Source organism: Aegilops tauschii, chromosome 1 (assembly GCF_002575655.3).
Source record: "Aegilops tauschii subsp. strangulata cultivar AL8/78 chromosome 1, Aet v6.0, whole genome shotgun sequence".
NCBI lineage: Eukaryota > Viridiplantae > Streptophyta > Magnoliopsida > Poales > Poaceae > Aegilops > Aegilops tauschii.
In genome coordinates, this window is record NC_053035.3 from 471251254 (window position 1) to 471272350 (window position 21097).

The 21097-nt window shown below is 46.7% G+C and overlaps 1 protein-coding gene and 1 long non-coding RNA gene across 2 annotated transcripts; one reads left to right on the plus strand and one right to left on the minus strand.

The window, feature by feature from the left end:
* Positions 1–1748: 1748 nt before the first annotated feature.
* LOC109761601 (gallate 1-beta-glucosyltransferase 84A23-like) lies at positions 1749–3440 on the minus strand. Its single transcript, XM_020320415.4, has one exon. It carries the CDS (start codon positions 3286–3288, stop codon positions 1864–1866), a length of 1425 nt encoding a protein of 474 aa, XP_020176004.1. The 5' UTR covers positions 3289–3440; the 3' UTR covers positions 1749–1863.
* Positions 3441–11938: 8498 nt separating this feature from the next.
* Positions 11939–13049, plus strand: LOC109761593 (uncharacterized). The gene is made up of 3 exons (XR_006664611.2): positions 11939–12333; positions 12498–12572; positions 12769–13049. It is a non-coding gene; the product is annotated as an uncharacterized lncRNA (long non-coding RNA).
* The last annotated feature ends 8048 nt before the right edge of the window (positions 13050–21097 follow it).

Sequence of the window (21097 nt, forward strand, 5' to 3'; positions counted from 1 at the left end):
AAGAATTTAAAATTCCGAAATAAAAGTACGTGGATCTGTTTTCTCTATCTAATGGGACTAGTGTGAACACATTTAATGCCAGCACCAACATGGGGAGGAAGGCTAGGAGCAGGGGTAGCGCAGCGGTGAGCCTCCGACCAGGTGGCACCTGCCCCACGCGCGAGCGAGATCGAGCAGCCCGGAGCCGGCCGCTCAGTTCGACTAAAAAGCGCGTAAGCACTTTTTAGATTTCTGGTTTGGACTTTGGGAAACGTTCGTTTCAGCCGGGGGACCGTGGCTCACCTCTTCCGTGCGACGCGTGTCTTTTGCGTGTTTGTTTCTGTATTTTCTCTCTCTAAATGTGTGTGTGCTTTTTGACAAACCCGAACCCTCCAAAGGAGGGCCATCTTCCTCACAACGTCGTAGGATTAGAGCATTTACAACCGGATCCCCGTACCCACTCCAAACGCCCGGAAGGGTTGTCCAGTCAGTGCACGGACGAGTTTTGGTCACCCAACCGGGCTCCCATAGCCGGGCCAAACGTCCGGATTGACCGGCACCCTGAACGCGCCCGGGCATGCCCGCCATGTAGCACCAACGGATAGGGCAAATGCGGGGATGCGGAGAGAGCGCTGGTCCGACGGGCGCCTCCACCGCTCTGCGTCGCGTGGCACCGCTCGAGTGTGCTGCCGAGGGAGGAAGCCGGCTATTTAAGCCAGACGAAGACATCAGAACCCTAACCGACCCATTTCTTTTCCTTTCTCCTCGCTGTCGTTGGCACTTTCACTTTCATCCGCCACTTGCATGCCGAGGCGCCGAATTACCACCTACACCATGCTAACTCCGGAGCGGAGGGTGCAACTGCTAGAGCAGATGTAGGCGAGGCAGGCTGCTCGTTTCGCCGCCGGCCTTCCTCCGGAGCCGTCAGAGGATGAAGAGGAGGAGGAAGGGGAGCCCATTGAGAAAGAGGAGGTGCAGGAGAAGGAGGCCCTGCAAGCTGCGGGCTTCGCCATGGCGGAGGCGGAGGCGGAGTACGAGGCCGCGCAAGCGATGGAGATGGCGGAGCAGACCGCCATCCTCGGGTCCATTCAGGATGAGGCCTACGTCGAGGCCAACCAGTAGTTCACCCGGCAATATTACACCACCACCATGAGATGCAATTTATTTTCGACATGTCTAGCGACGATTAATCTTCAACGTTATTATTTTATTGTTTGAACACTGAGTGTACATGGACATGCAAATTATGTAATGCGATTTCTATGCACTATGTGTAGTAATATTATGTTGTTGTCTAAAGGTTACACAACTATATAATTGGTGTTGAATATTGCAGACCAGTGCAAGTTCTATGAAATATATGTGCAATTTTAACCATTGTTTACTTAAAAATTCGTTACTCAATTTATTTGTTGCAGGGAGTTGCAAAGCATCTACCAAAGCGTCATATATTTTGGAAAGGAGGTAGTAGATGGATGCATGGCGTGGCATACAAGTGCTAGCGACCAGAGTGCCCAAGAAGAGGGCCCATCACCGCGAGCTGAGTTTTGGTCGGGTACAGGAGGTCGCATTTGTCTAAAAAAAAGGAGGTCGCGTAGGCTTTCTCAACAACAACAACAAAAGGGTCTCATAGGCGCTCCCAATGTCTTTTCTAGAAAAGGAGCCAAGAGAGGAGACAAGACGTGACAACATTTGGCATATCTTTGCTCTATCCACATTATGTGTATGAATCACATTTCATGGGTGACGAGCCAAATCGTAGAGCATATATCCTTCCATACAACGGTATCGGACAATGAAAGTGTTGGAGCATGGTTCAAGCTCCTCATTGGTTCAACAAAAAAATGTTCTCGAAGGGATAGGACGGATTATTGTTAGATGAAATTATAACGAACTGACCGATCCCTGCTTTGCCGGCGAGCTAATCGTGTCAACTCCACCAGATCTTGTAGGCGCTCGCAGGAAGTCGACGAAAGCCTCGAGGCTCCGGTCCGAGGACCCGCCGTCGGCCAGCGCCGCCGCCGCCTCCTCCTTCCACGCCCTTGCCCTCGCCCGCATTGCCACTGCCTCCGGTCCGCTCATCACCTCGTCGACGCACGCACGGAGCGCGTCCTGCGTGACCGGGGCCGGCAGCCGGACGCCGACCCCGTACTCCTCCACTAGGAACTTGGCGTTGGTGAACTGGTCCGACCACCACGGGTACGCGATCACCGGCACGCCCGCCGCCAGCGACTCGGTGACGGAGTTCCACCCGCAGTGCGTCAGGAAGCACCCGACCGCGCCGTGCCGGAGCACGCGCCCCTGCGGGCACCACGCCACGATCCTGCCGGTGTCTCCGCGGCAGGCGGCGAGGACGGACTCCGGCAGGTGGACGAGGCCGTCGCGCACCACCCAAATGAACGGCCTGCCGGTGCTGGCGAGTCCCTCCGCCAGGGCCGCCGTCTCGTCCCGCCCGATGTCCACAAGGCTGCCGAACGCCACGTACACCACGGAGCGCGGCGGCTGCGCGTCGAGCCACGCCATCACGCAGGCGTCGTCGTCGCCCACGGCCGGTTCATCATCGTCCAGGAGCGGGCCGACGGGCGTGACGGCGACGTCGCGGGCCCGTAGGGCCTCGATGACGTCGCGCTCGAGCTCGTGGAAGGTGTTGACGAGCACCCACGATGGTGCCTGCCTCCCACGGACCTCGACGAGCTGCCTTCGGAGCATCTGGCCCCAGAGGTTGTGCGCGAACTCGGGTCGGACCATGAGCGGCAGCTCGTCCAAGGACATGGCCGGCAGCCCGGGCAGCGCCACCGGCGCATCTTCGGCCGCGCCCGGGAACGGCGCGTCGTCGTCGTAGAAGTGGTGGTAGAGGGACAGCACGGCGCAGGACTGGTTCCAGAGCGTGGCGCAGGGGAGGCCCAGCTCGCGGGCCACGTCGAGCGCCCAGGGCACGAAGGTGGTGTTGACGACGCAGGAGACCGGCCGGCTGGCGTCGGCCAGGCGCCGGACCAGGTCGGCCAGCGCCGCGGGGCCCACGTCCACGACGCGCCGCAGCATGTCATCGGGGGTCATCGCCCGGTCTTCGTTGTCGTGGTCGTCGTCGCGCAGGTGGTACTCGAAGCGGACGCCGCCGGCGGACACGGAGGCGCCGTCTCCGCGGTGGATGGCGCCGCGGAGGACGGTGGTGAAGGTGACGTGGATGCCCCTGGCGGCGAGGCGTCTGCCGATGCGGACTAGCGGGTTCACGTGGCCCTGCAGCGGGCACGACACGAGGAGGACGTGCGGCTGCGCCGCCGCCGGCGTGGCGCCCTCTTGGCAGCTCATCGTGTAGCGACGCAAGGAGAGTGTAGTGTTTGGTCTGTGGCCTCGCCGACGAGATCAACCGTACTCGGTAGTGTACGTGTGTCTGTGGAACTGGGTGTACATTTGCATGTTATATATAGGGAGCCGGGGAGTTCGCTCTGTGCACTCGCCGGCGCCGGGAGAGAGGAGAGTTAATTGCACAGAAGTACCACAATTAGGCATCACATGCAGATTGGTATCACGATTGCTAATTTTTACGTGTCAGTACCAGCATTGCTCCAGACTTTTGCAAAAAGGTCTAAACCGTGTATAAACACGTATTGACGGTGTATCTGACTGGCGGGGGCCACCTGTCAGGCGCCGACGTGGCATTTTTTTACAGAAAACCCCCTTACTTTGCATGTAATCACATAAATGCCCAATTATTTTGCGTGGCAATTTTTTTACAGAAAACCCCCTTACTTTGCATATAATCACATAAACGCCCAATTATTTTGCGGGAAAAAGGCTCCAGTGAGAGATTTTTTTCGTTCGCAATATTACAACACCAAATCGGACTTTTTTGAAAGTTCTTGTTACGTTGGACAAAGAAATTAAATAAACGAAAAAGAAGCGCCCACAGGACTCAGGTTCTGGGCGCGCTAGCCACCACGACAAAGCCACTAATGTGTCAGTGTCCAGGCGTTGCCCAATTTATACATACCTAAATGCGAAGGGCCGGCGGTTAGGCCCAACTAGGCCTGTTATTTTTATTTTGTTTCTCGTTTGGCTCGTTCGTTTCCCAGGTTTCTTTTAATTTCATTTCTTTTATGTTTTACTTTTGTTTCTGGTTTTTCCTAACAAAGTTTTGTTTCTGGTTTTGGCTTATTTTAAGTTGTTCTTCCTTTGTTTTTATTTCTTTTTCTCCTTATTTTTTAATTCATTGGGTTGGTTTTCCTTTTGGATTTTTAACATACTTACTGAACATTTTGTAAGATAGGCTTCATTATATGATGAACATGTTTTCAAATTAGCATGAAAATTTTTATAATGTACGCCGAGCACTTTTTCTGCGTATAGTGATCATTTTTAATGCACGATGAATTTTTCTTCACAGATTTTGAACATTTATTTAATGTATTAAATTTTTGTAAAATACGTTGAACATATTTTAAATGCATATTCTATTTTTAAAAAATATATGTTGAACATTGTACATAATGCGTGGCTGGTTTTTCCTAAAAAAACTTTTGTTTCTGGTTTTAGATTATTTTTAGGTTTTCTTCCTTTGTTTTTTATTTCTATTGCTCCTTATTTTTTAAATCATTGGGCTAGTTTTTCTTCTGGATTTTTAACATACTTACTGAACATTTTTTAAGATAGGCTCCATTATATGATGAACATGTTTTCAAATGAGCATGAGCATTTTTTTAATGTACGCCGAGCACTTTTTCTGCGTATAGTGATCATTTTTAATGCACGATGAACTTTTCTTCACAAATTGTGAACATTTATTTAATATATTAAATTTTTGTAATATACGCTGAACATATTTTAAATGCATATTCAATTTTTAAAAAATATTTGTTGAAAATGTACATAATGCGTGGTGAAACAAAAGTAAAACATAAGAGAAATGAAATGAAAATAAAGCTTGGCAACGAACGAGCCGAACGCGAACCAAAAAAAAAGTAGCAGGCCTAGCTGGGCCTAACCGCCGGCCCTTCGCATTCGGCTCTGTATAAATAAAGCAACGCCTGGTCACTGCTGTGTCGTGGTGGCTAGCGCGCCCAACGTCTGCATCGTGCGTCGCGGGTTCGAATCCTGTCGACGCTTCTTTTTCGTTTATTTAATTTCTTTGTCCAACGTAACGAAAACTTCAAAAAAGTCCGATTCTGTGTTGTAATATTGCGAACGAAAAAAATCTCTCACCGGAGCCTTTTTCCTGCAAAATAATTGGGCGTTTATGTGATTACGTGCGAAGTAAGGGGGTTTTCTGGAAAAATTGCCACCTCGGCGCCTGACAGGTGGCCCTCGCCAGTCAGATACGCCGTCAATACGTGTTTATACACGGTTTAGACCTTTTTGCAAAAGTCTGAAGCAATGCTGGTACTGACACGTAAAAATTAACAATCGTGGTACCAATCTGCATATGATGCCCCAATTGTGATACTTCTGTGCAATTAACTCGAGAGAGGACCATGACGCTGCCTCTGCGTTTTTATAATGAGCACGAGGCTCGTGGCAGGCAGGCAGCTCGGGTTCATCACTGTGTGCGCGACTGTGGTTACGGCGGACGTACTGCACCCGCACGTATCTCATAACTGATGCTGGTCGCCGCGACCGGCCTCTGCATGCAGCACGTGCACGAGTTGGCGCAACTTCTTGTCATCGGCCTTAGGTTAACACTAGTTTGACGAGTCGCCCTGTTCAAACTGCGTCCAGAAATGTCAAATGCCACCTTCCGCAAAGTCACTTCATGGTGGAGTGCTCCCGAGTCCAAACCAATCTCATGCTGTTCCCTGTAAAGCCAATCATGCATGTATTTTGAGTTATATTTTCCTGTTAGTAAAGCTAATCATGCATGTATTGGCAAACCGGAATCTCAAAATAATACTCCCTCTGTCCCATAAGTCTCTCGACTTTGTACTAACTTTAGTATAAATTTATACTAAAGTTAAGACATATTTTGGGACAGAGGGAATAGTATTTTAATCAATTCCCACAAAAACCATGATAATTCGAAGTTTATTTTCTGAAAAAATGTGCATATTTCAATATTTTGTTTTAATTAAATCATAGTAGTTTCAAAATAGTTGGATATCTTTTTTGGAAGATTTTTTTAAAATTTCAGCTATTTCATTGACATGTCAGAATGACGTATTTGTATTCATTTTTCAATTGTTTAGTGACTTTCCATATTTCAAAAAAACTTTACATGTACATTTCATAAATCTCCTATTATTTCAGACATAATTCAATCAATTTCTAAAACATTTGACCCACTTTCATTATTTCAGTCTTTTGAAATCAATTTCAGAAACATCCCATACATGTACCTAAAATTTCATTGTTTCAAAACTATTCATAAATATAATCCATCAAATTTTCACACACGTTTCAATTGTTCCGGTCATAGTTTCAAAATCCTTTAAACATATTTGAATTATGTCAGACATTTTTCAATAACTCAATCATATTCTACAAATTGTGCAACTTGTATTTTGAATTTTGAGGCAAAAATTGAGGTCTTTACTTTTTTGTTGAGTAAAATTAATTAGAAAATCATTGAGATATTATTTTCCGGTATTTACCGAGCGGGTACAACCCATGGATGCCAAATACTTTTGGCATATGCATTGTATTGGAGTAGCACTAAAATAAGTCATCAGTCTCAAAGCATATGTGGATTGGGCAATTGTTATATAGTGTCAAAAACGCTCTTATATTATGGGACAGAGGGAGTACTAAATAGCGGAACCCGTTGGCAAATCCAAGTTGGGTGCTACTTTTTTGTTAAAAAAAAGAGATAAAATGGCCCCTCGATCCATTGTAAGCAATAGAACAAAACTTCATATTGATAGAACTTGAGGTCAAAAACAGAGTAGCAAACAGCTTTCAGCGATACATGCCAATGAGTGGCAACAAAGAGCAACAACAAGCCTAGCGACAAGTAAAAGCTAGATGCAAAACCAGTTATTGTGGCTCGGCAGGACGTGTGGATAGTCTTCGTCACTACCGGTTATCAGGATTATTAGATCCAATAGAGCAACATAGTAGTTTTGTTGGTGGCGAAAGTCATCTTTTGATCCCGAGTTCATATGCTCCCGCATGAACAGTAAAATCAAAAAATATCAAAAAAATTCAAAAAATTCCAAATTTTTTTTGAGAGAAACATTGACAAAAGTTCTAAGTGCCTGCAAAAATTCATCATGAAATCACATTCCTGTAACGCGTGGCAAAAAAAACAAATTCAGTGCTTCAAAATGCTTTTGAAAGTAGCTTTTTCAGAGTACTGTTTTTGTTTTTTTTTTGCCATGCCTTCTAGGAATGTGATTTCATGACGAATTTTTGCAGGCACTTAGGACTTTTGTCAATGTTTCTCTAAAAAAAATTTGGAATTTTTTGAATTTTTTTCGATATTTTTTCGATTTTACTGTTCATACGGGAGCATATGAGCTCGGGATCATTTCCTCCGCGTCCTGTTGGTGGTGACTTATATGAATCATGTCCGGAGTAATTCTACTGTTCTTAGTACTAGTTTTTATTTTAGTTTTCTATTTTTCTTTACCTATTTGATTGATTTTTCACATTTTAATTCATGAATAAGCTCCCTAGATTCGGAGCCTCATACATTGGAGGCGGTGAGGTTCGCCATGAACCTGCCTGTAAGGGTTTGTGTCGCTGGATAAGAGTAACACACATCTAACCGTAATGGTCCGAACGTTTTCCCAGTTTGGAAAAGGTATTGCATGGTCTTTTATTTCTTTTATGTGTTTTCTACTATTTCAAATACTTTTTTCTTTTGTTTTTCTTTCCTTCCCTTTTGTTTGCAGTTTTTTGTCACATTTTAATTCACGAATAAGCTCGCTAGATTTGAAGTATCCTGGTATGTCGGTGGCTATAGGGGTCGCTATGGACTCCGCTTATAAGGGTATGTCGTTTTTATCAGTTTTGAGAAAGTATTGCCTGATATTTTTCTCTGTATTTTCCATTGTTTTAAGTATAGTTTTCTTTATTCTTGTTTGCTTTTTCTATTTTCCTATTTTCAATCTTTCACATTCTAAATCATGAATATTTATTTAAATGCATGAATTTATAAAAAATGAATAATTTTGAAAATCTATGAACACTTTTTCAAATTCATGAATATTTCATAAGTTCATGGACATTTTTACAATCAGTGACTTTTTATAATTTGCACTTTTTTACAAATTTCTGTATATTTTTAAAAATTTACAAACATTTTCAAATTCATGTTTGTTATTTCAAGTTTTTTAAAAATCCATGATCAAAATTTTATTTAACAGAAATTTTCAAATGAAAAACATGATTGCTAGTTCTTCCTGAGCTAGGAGTGGAGCGAGCACAAATAAAACGCTAACCGAGCAAGCAAAGCACGGGGGCTAGCTGGGTGCGCAAGAGTTCATTCGCTAGACCATGAGCATCAGAGCAACTCCAACGCGCCGATCCAAATGGACGCGTGCTTTGTCCGCTTTTCGTCCGTTTGGGTCGGCCAGACGGGCGTGCGTGTCCGGTTTTTTATTTGGGTCTGCAGGTGCGCCTAACGGGAGGCCGATCCATTTATGCCGACGTGGCTGAAATTGACGAATTAAGCATAATTATACATAAATGGCCGGTCAAATGCCGGCCAAAGTCCACTTAAATATAACTAAAAAATTAGAAAAACTCTAATAAATGCTCGCACGCTGCCCTAATAGACCGCCTTGCCCTTGCCCTTCCCGTCGTCGTCGTCGCCGTCCGTGAGGTCAATGAAGACGGGGAGAGGCCCAGCTGCCCACCCAAACACGGCTTGATAGGCCGCCAGGGCAGCCTCCTCCGGCGTCTGCTGCGGCGGCGGCATAGCGGCAAGGCTGGCGCGCTCCTCCTCCTCCTCCCCCACAAGCCGCAGAGCCTCCTCATCGCGGCGCAGCATCTGCTCATATCGCATCTGCCGTTCGCCGCCGGTCCCCTCCTCGGCGAGCCAATGCGCCTTCCAGCGCTCAAGGTGGCCGCCTCTTCTTCCGGCGTGGAGGCGAAGTAGTAGGGAGGCGCGCTCACCCACTCGCGGAGCTGGCTGGTCCATGAATAGGACTCCTCCGGCAAAGTGGGGGGTGGCGGTGACCGCTTGCGCGTGGGAGTTGGCTCGCGCTCCAGCTCCGGCTCGGCCTTGGGCTCGACGAGGGGCGGCGCAGGCGGCGGTGGCGGCACGAACAGGGACGCCTGGACGGAGTCCCCCCGCCGCGGACAAAGCTTGGGCTTGCTCCAGCCCAACCCAATGGGCGTCCTCGTCCAGCCGGCTCGCCCACAACGTGTGCTGCAGGGCCTCCTCGAGGGCGGCTTGGTACTCCACCTCCGCCTCCTCTTCCTCCGGCTTTACCCGCATGGGCGGCGATGGAAGGCCGTGGTTGATGTGGACGCCGATGCAGCGCTCCTCCTCGTGCTCTAGGGCAAACTAGCGCTCCCAGTTGGGGAAGTCTGGCGCGTAGTCACGCATGGCGCGCTGCTCCGGCGTGAGGAGCTCGCGCTGCCAGCGAACCTCCTCAGCGTGTGCCCGCACGGACCGCGGCACCGTCAGGATGGGGATGTGCCACGGATCCAGATGCCAGCCGTGCGGCAAGTTCACATCTGGATACGGCACGGGCTGGCGGTATTGCCATGCCACTGCGCCTGGTGGACTGGGATGTACAGCCGCTCCCGCGGAGGCGTGCCGCGCCTAGCCGGCGGTGACGTAGCAGGGTGCCCGCGGGAAGAGCTCGCTCCGGCGCGGAACCTCCCCTTCTTCCCTCCGTTCCCGTTGAAGAATCTCATGGCTGGCTAGATGCTTGATGCCCGGCTAGGATTTGCTGCTGGCTGGCTAGGGTTTCCTGGTCGCCGGCGAGGGAGCACAGGTGGCCAGATGTGGACGGCGGTTGTGGATGAGGCAGCCTCCGCCGCACGCGTCCATTAAAAAGGACGGGCAGGCGGCCCTTCTACACACTGCCAGGCAGGCCCGGTGTTGGTGGTCGTCATAAACATGACCGCGGGCGATAGTTGGGCGGTCGACATGCGGGGCACCGCAAACACCGAGGAGACGCCCGACGCATTTCTGGCGCAATTTTGGGCCGGAAATGGGTCCGTGCGGACGCGAAACGAACGGTTTTTGGAATGGATCGGCGCGTTGGGTCAGCTTTTTGTCCGCAACGACCCAAACGGACGTGGACGGACGAAGTGGATCGCCCGGTTGGAGTTGCTCTAAATATAGATACTGTTCATAAATACTTTTTGACCCGAAGAACTGTAAGGCAAGGCCCTACAATATAATTTGTATTGCACAAATGAAACTAATATTTCCAAGATCAAATATTCAAAAATATTGGTTGGAACTTGGTTTCTAGAACGGCACGTCCCATGGTGTACGCAGGTAGTTCGATCGAGTTTATTATTGTGCGCGACTGTGGATGATCGACCGCAATCAGCTCACTCGCGCTTGCGTGTGGCAAATTTGACAAATTTGACCTATAGACGAAATCAAATCATAGAATAAACTATCTGTGAAACTATTTCACGCGGCTGACCTTTTTGTGTGACGCCCGACACGAAGGTGCCACACTACACTGTGCAACGCCTCACAGATAGGCGCTACACGGCCAGCGTCGCACACGTGTGATCAGAAAATTACTAAGTCAGTGTGCAGCGCCTGAGAACTAAGCGCCACACTATACAGTGTAGCGCCTAGCTCCCAGGCGTTGTGCAGCGCCTAGCTCCCAGGCGTTGCACTAGGTCAGCCGCGTGAAATAGTTTCACGGACAATTCATTCTGTGATTTGATTTCGTCTACAGGTTAAACTTGTCAAATTTGCCCTTTCATGTTTCCGTCTAGTGACACGCTGGGACAGCAGACCACTGTGCCCCTACGACGTGAAGGATCTCTGTATGTATGCAGTTCGACCTGTTTGCCTGTCAGAAGCTGCACTTGTGTGGTCACGTACGTACGTGACCCGCGCCATGTGCCTGGTCGACCATGCACATGTAGTAGTACTACTATTGTATAGGCACAACAGTAGTCGATCAGCTCAACTGTGCCTGCCTGCTTCGAATCCCGGTCACCTCACCTGTGTTGTTGCCGCAAGCTGCTGGGCCTGGGTTGGCCTGCTCGTACTATTGGACTTGTCTGCTGCAAGGTAGCAGGAGACTGGTGGCCAATCGGTGCACACGCATGCAGCGCGGTGCAGTGCAGTGTAGATCGGGGCTGGCTGGGACTGCCAACGCACAAGGCACCACACGCTGCGAAAAGTGCATACACAAGTGCAAAAATACAATTTCCACATATTAAAAAAAATCTGAAAAAAAGTATAGACATGCATGTATATTTGTAGTGCACACGTACAAAATTTCATGAACATATATGTTCGTATGTAATGTATACAAAAAATAAATACACTAAGTAAAATGGGCATTTTTCTTTGTTGATTTTGGGCCAGATATTTATCTTTTTGTGTAGCTAGCATGCAAATAATCGAATTACTTGATGAAACTTCATTCATACTTGAAGAATATGCATATGTATGCATGTAGTATGTTTGCATGTGTCGGGATCGTCCAAGTGCATGGAGAGCCAGGTCCCCATTTATCCTAAGAGCATCTCCAATAGATGATATAGATGTAAAAATAATAGGAATATACATCACTTAGGCTCAAATACGTCCTTCCAACAGATGACGTAGATGTAAATTTTGTACGTCTGAGTTTACCCTAGATGATATATCTATATATCTCTCCCTAATAATAAAGCACGGATTGACTTTGTCGGGTTCACCGTCACAATGCGCTTTCTTCTCATGTCCGTCCGTTCGACCTGATTCGATCTAACCCTCCTGTAATTTTAGGTAATTAACCCGCAAAGTTTGTGTTTCGTTCCAGATTGGGCCTTTTTTAATGGGCCTGCAGAAAAACAATACGTGTAGGACACAGGAGCACGGGCTCCTCAATGCGTACGGTAGCGCCGCCGCCGCCGCGCGCCCGTTCCTCTCTGGCGGCGCCGCCGCCCTGCTCTCGTTCCCCTCCCTATGCATCTCAATCTTCTCCCGCACCACCACGATCTTCAACCTCCTGCTGCCGTATGTCTCCGATTTGGATCGGAGTCCGTGTTCCCCCAGGATAAGTGCTGCAACACGAATCCATGGCGTGCCCGACCCAGATTTCAGAGGGACTTGGCTGCCATTAGAAGGAGCCCTCGACCGGAATCTCCATTAAATCGCTTCATATCGCAACTTTTGAAGAGTCGTCCAGGATCGTCTCAGCCGAGTTCGCCGGAAGAAAATCCGCCGCCCAAGCGTACTACATCTGAGCCGGAAGAACATCCCCTGCCGAACATGCTACCCCAGAGGTATGTACTAGCTTTTGCCAAATTATTCTGTAAAATTTTCATCTACAGTCATAAAAAGTAATGTTCTTCTTGGTCTGGTCAGAAAGTACTGCACCTTTTTTCTGCAATCTTTGTATTTGTTCTGCTTGAAAAAATCTAGGACTGATCTCTCTGCCATTGTTCAGATCACATCTTCCTTTGCTAGAACACGTGAGCTGATTCCGACTTTGGCCTCAAGTTGCTCCCGTCAATGACAAGTGGTTAGTTTTATGGGGTTCACAATTGACTTTTTCAACTATAACACAATAGTCAGTGCATGAGACAGAGATAACTCATGTTGGATCGACACATCCATATCAGATAGCTACATTCAGCGCAAGTTATTGATATATTTCTTCAACTACCTCTCATTTACTGCATGTTGATTTTCTCATGAACTGCTTGCTGCAAATATAGGGAGGAGTGGGAGTGCTGTGTTCATGAAATTGAGTATCTCAGATGAATTTGGTTTGGCACTTATTTTCCTCAACCTGTTATTCTTCAAATGTGCTTCCCATGGATTTGATAAATTTGGTGAGATAATGTTATGTGTCAGGTATGGCCATAAGATACTCATGAAACTTATTTTATTTTGCCTCACACAAGATGTATGTTGTTTAGACTCATGTACTGCCAGTACTGGTAGATCGATGATCTAAGGATCATATGAATGATTAATGGAGGATAATTCATATTCAGTTCTCCTCTCAATTTTTGTGGTGCCAAGCTTGATCTTTATCCATCTAACTGACTGAAAGTGCCTTCTAATCACTATTGAACGCATATGTTAGTTAGTTTGACTGTATACACCACACAAAAAGTAAAGAATGAATTCTAGAAAAAATTAGACACAAATACTACAGAATCAGTGGACCCTCGAGAAACAAAAGGCACACCTAAAGGATTTTTTTCTTAACAAAATGTATTAATTTGACTATTTGAGTATAAAAAATGTGCAATCGCAATCTTGCTTTTTCAAGGAAAACAGGGGACTGCTACATACTCGATATGGATCGAGGCTAATTATTGATCTTCCAAGTTAAAAAATCTGAAAATAACTTTCATTTAGTAATGGATACATAGTCAAGAAAGGATGCCTTTCCCGAAAGATACAAAACAAAATCGTGTTCGTGTATGTCCGGCTGACAGATGAATCGATCTCCTTTCAAGTATCAACCCAGCAACCTTCGTGTACGTACATGTGTGCATCAAGGATGCACGGGTCCATTGGCCTGCGTACCACACATCCCTTCACTAATTCCATCAGTATCATTCTTAACAAGGTAAGTATGATTCCCTAATCCCTGATTTTATTAATTGATCTTTGATGCTTCATCCCTAATGTCGTTATACCTTATTGATTCTATAAAAGATCTCAAACAGGAACATACCATTTTTGAGGCTACGATTCCTATAACTTGCCTTGTCAATTTGATAAAATTACATGTGTAATGGAGGTTGTAACTTATTACGGTTTACATTGTCAGAATGATATCTGTGTCATCTCTGAACATATGTATATATTTGGTGTGCCGGATTTTCTGATGTAGATGCTATATAAGAGGAAGCTATTCGACAATCCTGCTCAAGTTGGTACGGATCAGATCGATTTTATTCAGTAAATATTTATGCTTGATAGATACAAGCCTCCCTCTTCTGTCCTTCTTTTCTCCATCCTCTACAGATCGCCAGCACATGTGAATCGTTCTCGTCAAGAGCATGCTTGTGACATCATTACTATATGTGATGCAGGGCAAAAGGATGCTGTCAGAATGTAAAAGCACATTTAATCATTTCCTGTTTTTTTCCTTGCCTGTTTTCGCCGTCGTATACACTGCATCTCCCACTGTAACGGACAGCCAAATTTGTATTCTTGAAAGTCTTAATCATTTCTATTGCAACTAAGTGTTCAAGTGCAATCTCTAGCCAAGTTCTCTTTGTTGTTGTGTTGAATTTTGAGGAAAGGCGGCCAAGCAGCTCGTGGCATCTGTGTCACGCCTGCTCTGCCGCTGCCTTGACCCGCCGCCGACGTCGCCGGTTGAGCCGCAAGGGTGCAAGATCATCGTGGGGCCCATTGCATGGGCTCCGAGTATGCTTGATTGCCATGTCGGAGGCGAAGGTGCTAGAGCTTGGTGGCGTGTTTGCATTTCTGGATGCATGAATAATTGTCAAGGAGGCTGAAGCCAGCGCTATTACAGTTGGACTGAAGGAATTGTATAACGTATTCTGAGGCTCCTTGGTGGTGGAGATCGACTACGCAGTGGGGAAATGAGCTAGGGGCTGATTCTGTAAGCAGATCATTGTCCTACCCAATTACTGTTGATATTAAATCTGCGCTGAGTAATTTTTAGGCATTATCACATCAGAACTGTCAAGAGGGACAAACAATGGGCTGGCTCATGAACTAGCCAATGATGCTAAAGCTCATGGAGACCTTGTGGTTGCGTATGGTGTCCCGGACCAACTCCATGATCCGCTCTGGAAGGAAAACAATGCAGCCTTGATGTCGGCCTAAGTCTTGATGTAATCCTCAAAAAAGATACTGCTTGCAGACATGTTATACATAAACATGCATGCTGTAGGTCTGTTAATTTTAATTTTGAATACTGAGATCTATTCAGATGCTTTCCTTACTCTTATGGCTAAAAAAAATCCAGCAGACAGTGACTGAAATTTGTTAGTTTCACTCAACGTGCTGCTGCTTGATCCTGGTGTTGAGTAGGTATATGCATTGAATTTTCCATTGTGCCAAAACTAACAAATTAGAATCTTCCAATTTGGTGCTACCATATTTCAAAGTAAGAACACTATGATGCAAAGGAATCTTATTATGTAGCCATATGTAATCTCAGTTTGTTGCTATGTATAAACTATGATAGGAGTAGGCCCATATAGATGTGTATCCATTTTTGCCTTCTACTGATCTATGACAATGGGGATGTGCTGGACTAAGTGGCCGTTGCTATTGAAGCAAAGGAGTGGAGCTCACAATTTTTCAATCAGTGGAGGTTATCTTTCATATGGATTTTATTATTAGATACTTGCAGATGTGTGTCACTTCCTTGGATCATGTTTGATTCTTAAAATTTAGATGTTTCATGTAACCATCAATTATGCTACGGGCAGTCCCTATACATTATTTTTTAGCTGCTCTAAAAAATCCAGTGCCGAAAACAATTCAGTTGAACATGTTTGTTCTAGCAGTTTTAGGCATTAATTCATCTGCCGATCGATTGGAGAAGCGTGGTTGGGTCAATTGTGGTCTTTGTCCACTATGCAAGAGAGAGCAAGAAACGGGGCCACACCTCTTCTTCAAGTGTCGTGTCACACTTAGGCTTTGGAGATCTATCATCGAGAAGTTTGGGCTACCTCAAGTCAACATTACCGAATGGCATCTTGATGACTCCGTCAAGAAGTGGTGGGTCAAGCGAACCGATGACTGAAACCCGAATTGGCATGCCATGACCTCTCTCATCATGCTCACCTCTTGGACCATTTGGAACGAGCGAAATGCTAGGGTATTTCGGCAAAAATTTGCGCCACCACCTATTCTCCTCCAAACCATCATTGGAGAGGCAAAGTTATGGATTACTGCCGGCGCAAAGAAACTAGGGACTATCATTTTGTGTGAGTAATTGTCATGTCGCTTGTATGGGGTGTCCTGTAAAACTCTAACTCTATTCTCTCCTTATTTAATAGATGAGGGAAATCTTATGCCTCCGTTTCGAAAAAAAAAGTTTGATTCCATGTGAAGTCTATGATTGATTTTTTCTGGGATTCTTCAGGTTTGATTGGTGAAGTTACATTCAGCAAAGAAGATATGTTTATTTGTAGGGAATTTTTGTAGGTACAATCCATCCAACCATATATAAGTCTGATATTCTCATTCTTTAACAATGTGTACATGGCCTCTACTCTGTCATGTGTTGGAAAAAGGCTGGGACATATATTGTTGTTTGTATAATCTTACATTGTAAAATAATTTGTGGTAACAAACATGTCAACAAGGGCGCAATTTTTTCTATACATAATTTCAGAAGTACTCCCTCCATTGTTAAATATATGACGTTTTGGTAGTTTAATTTGAACCACCAAAACGTAAGGAAACAGAGGGAGTACTATTAACTTATTTGGCTGATTTCCCGAACTAAATCGCTAATTTGAACCATTTATTTCTGAGCTATGGAGGAGAGCAAATATTATTCATGGTATATTGTAATTAAGAAAGAATAGTGATTTAATGGTAAAAAAATACATGATAAGTATTTGCACCAATACAATATTTATGCCACTAGCTTGATTCTCGCACCTTGCATTCTCCCGTTGCAACGCACGGGCATTTTTGCTATCTCTCCCTAATAATAAAGTACGGATTGACTTTGTCGGGTTCACTGTCACAATACGCTTTCTTCCTGTGAATTTACGCTTTCAGTTTTTCACCTATATTATTTTCGCTATCCGAGGTGGTACTATTTATAAGCCTTTTCGTATGTGTAGTTAACAGTTCTTTTGTTGGACGTCGTTTTTTTAGATCTGGCCCACCCGGATCCTGTGTGTGCGTGTGTTTGAATATAAAAAAACAGAGAAAACAATTGGCCAACGCAGGGATTCGATCCTTGGTCTGCTAGGTGTGTGCAAACGCATCATACCGAATAGGCTAGACTCGTGAGTGTGCTAACGTTGGCGTCTGGTGGCATCTGGCCTTTCAAGAATAGAAGACCACGCGTACTCGGGCCGAAACAATGGGCCCGGGCGTGCTAGGCCGGCCGACTGCTGCGGCCGACGGTACAGACATTGGGGAGCAGGCTACTGCTTCGGAAATTAAGCAAAGAATATGGCATGAATAAGAATTGTCCTTAACGAAACAAATGAAGGGGAGAGCAATAGCTATTATGCATAATTAGGCCAGCAAGAAAAGAAATAGACATTAATTGCTAATTACATGAGAAATAAAGAAGGAAGGAGAAAGAAAAGAGAGAGGAAGGAAATAGACGGTAATTATGTAGAGTCGGCAAGAAAGGAAATAGATATTTTGCCATGAGAAATAAAAAAGGAAGGAGAAAGGAAATAGACTGTAATTATTGTGAGCGCCATATTAATCGCATGAGTAATTAATAGGCCGGCAATTTGGATTCCTCACATGCATGATATAAGGAAACAAAGATAAATAAAATAGACACTAATTGCATGATAAATAAAGAAGAAAAGAGAAAGGAAGTAAATAGATGGCAATTACAGATTTTTTTTGAAGGAGGTGCGGATATCAATGGCAGGCGTGTAGTGCCCCATTCATATCTTATGAATAAAACGATGTGGCGTCTTTTTCGTGCTTAATACTCACTAAATTCATGCCATTTTTTCTTTCGTTGCAACAGAGTGTGACATGTTTTCCTTACACTTATAATCCTTACTAAATTTGCGCCAAATTTATAACACATTAAACGTTATATTTGCGCATACAGTCCCCGCTAAATTTATGTCAATTGTTTCAACTGTTGTAACCCATGGGCATCTGTACTATTTTTTATATTTATATAAATGGAGGTATAATCTTATTGGTCCTCCCATTTCGTATGTCCATGGCATTTTTCATATTGAGCTAGGCTATTCTACCGATCATCTGTCCTGGGCCACTTGGCCTCTGCCCCGTTGGTCCGTATAGCATTCCACCAATAGAAAACAGAGTGCCCTGCCAACCTATCCGTGCAACCCGGCCCAACAAATCAAACCCGCCATCCCGTCTAGGATATGAGGCAAAAATCGTTGACCTCTAACTCACAACCTGCACAGTTTTTTGTGTTGATCGTGTTAGCCCGCAAAAAAAGGTGTTGATCGTTTTAAACTAAATTAAATTTGGTGGTTGTTTGTGTCCTTCACGGACTGGTACTTAACTATTACCATGTAAATCCGGATAACACAAACACAAGGCGCAAGCATTAGATTGTGCAGATGTGTCCGGGATCTCAAACGCGACCGTTCGCTGGTCTTTCCATGCAGGCGATGCAATTTTGTATTGGTTCCAAGCTCAGGTGGAACGTTCGCTGTGTAGTGAACATCGTGACTGACATGATAATAAAGAAAAGAAGTGGCAACAAGGAGGGAAGCACTAGGGGTGATAATTTGTTTCTCCCGTTGCAACGCACGGGCACTTTTGCTATCTATCCCTAATAATAAAGCATGGATTGACTTTGTCGGGTTCACCGTCACAATACGCTTTCTTCTCATGTCATAATACGCTTTTACGATTTGTATAGACAAAATCATAATATAAACGAGGTGGTACTAATTTTAGCCGCAAAAAAATGAGTTGGTACTAATTTACGTGATTGGGTCGAGATAACGTTTCGCGCGTTCTATTGGGCCTGGAGCTGCAGAATTGGGTCTTGGGCCTTGGGCTAAACAACAAGAGAACGCACGAGCTTAGAGCATCTCCAGCCGTTGGCCCCCCCAGGACGCATAAAAATTGCCCCCTGGGGGCGAGCCGGCGATTCGTTCGGCGCTGGTGGCGGTTTTGCACCCAGTCGTCGCTCCCAGCTCGCCCCCAGTCGCCGATTTTGAAGCCCCATTTCAGCGAAAAAGGCCCATATGGGCGAGAATAGGCCCATATTTGGCGTGGTTCGCCGTGGCTCGGCGTTCAATTATCAACATAAATATTTTTTTATTACATATTTCATCACAGAAAATTCAAATACTTCAACAAAATAGTACAACAACAAATAGTTCAATACAAATTATATAGTTCAACAAATAAAAACTAATATTTCATCACACGTCGCGCCCGGTGTCGCCCTTGAGCCTCCATAGGTGCTCTATCAGATCTTGCTGCAGTTGATGATGCACCTGTGGGTCTCGGATCTCCTGACGCATACTGAGGTAGGCAGTCCAGGTTGCCGGTAGCTGGTGATCAACTTGGGCAAGAGGACCCTGCCTGTGGTATGGTTCAGTGCCAAACACTGGCTCTTCCTGCTCGCTCTCAATGATCATGTTGTGCAAGATGACACAGCAGGTCATGATCTCCCACATTTGATCTTTCGACCAGGTCTGAGCGGGGTACCGGACAACAGCAAATCGAGATTGGAGCACACCAAATGCCCGCTCGACATCCTTCCTGCAAGCCTCCTGAATCTTCGCAAACCAGGCGTTCTTGCCTCCAGGCACAGGGTTTTTGATGGTCTTCACAAATGTCGACCATCTCGGATAGATGTCATCAGCTAGATAGCACCCCTTGTTGTAGTGCCGCCCATTGATCTCGAAGTTCACCGGAGGAGAATGACCTTCAACAAGCTTGGCAAAGACAGGAGAGCACTGCAGCACGTTGATGTCATTGTGAGTTCCTGGCATACCAAAGAAGGAGTGCCAAATCCAGAGGTCATGTGTGGCCACCGCCTCAAGTACCACACTGCAACCGCCTTTGGCGCCTTTGTACATCCCCTGCCAAGCAAATGGGCAATTCTTCCATTTCCAATGCATGCAGTCGATGCTTCCAAGCATCCCAGGAAATCCTCTTGCTGCATTCTGTGCTAGGATCCGAGCAGTGTCTTCCGCATTGGGTGTTCTCAAGTATTGCGGTCCAAACACTGCCACCACTGCCCGACAGAACTTGTAGAAACACTCTATGCTGGTGGACTCGGCCATGCGCCCATAGTCGTCCTGTGAGTCACCGGGAGCTCCGTATGCAAGCATCCTCATCGCTGTCGTGCATTTCTGGATGGAGGTGAATCCAAGTTTGCCGGTGCAATCCATCTTGCATTTGAAGTAGTTGTCGAACTCCCGGATGGAATTCACAATCCTGAGGAAAAGCTTTCTGCTTATCCGATAACGGCGCCGAAATGTTCTGTCACCGTGAAGTGGAGCATCGATGAAGTAGTCAGAGTAGAGCATGCAGTAGCCTTCGAGACGATGCCGGTTCTTTGCTTTCACCCGCCCCGGCGCCGAGCCACCTCGCCGCGGCTTTTCATTGCTCACCAGCAGCTGGGCGAGGGCGGTGAGCACCATGAGATGCTCTTCTTCCTGGACGTCGGCCTCGGCTTCCTCCTCCAGCAGCGCGGTGAGCGCTTCCTCGTCATCCGAGTCCATCGCCGAGGCAGGCAAATCGCTGAACACCTTGCACCCGGTGGGCGTGCACCCGCCGCTAAACTGCCCCTACGCGGCCGGAAACGCCCAGCTGGTGTCGGAGGGGCTGCCGCGGCGAACCTCTGCTATTTTTCCGGCGGGGAATGGCTATCTACCGGTGAAGGGCGGCGGGGCGGTGCCGGGATATACCTAGTGGCGTCGAGAGCGCGGGGGGTGGGACGCGAGTCGGGGAAGAAAATCTTGACTTTTCACCTGACGGCGTGGGCCAGCCGCGCTTTTCCCTTGCGCCGGAGCCCCCAAGCGCCCCCCAGCGCGCCGGGTTCGGCCTGCGGCCGCCGGGCGGAAAAAAGGGCCGAACCGGCGCTTTTCGTCGTCCTGGGGGCACGACTGGGCCGTTTTTTGGCGCCAGCGCCGAAAAAGTTGCCTGAGGGGGCCTGTTGGGGGCGCGGCTGGAGATGCTCTTAGCCTTCAAAGAACAACGCACTGCCTGAACGCACAGGGACGCACGACGTACGGCGCAGCCGCCACGCGCTGCCGATCTTCATCTCCGACTTCTCTCCTGTGCCGTCCCCGCCGCTACCTTGTTCTCCTTCCCCTCCCCACCCAGCCCCAATCTTCCCCGGTGCCGCCCTCAGCCTCCTCCACGTCCTGTTGGGAATCGTAGCATAATTTA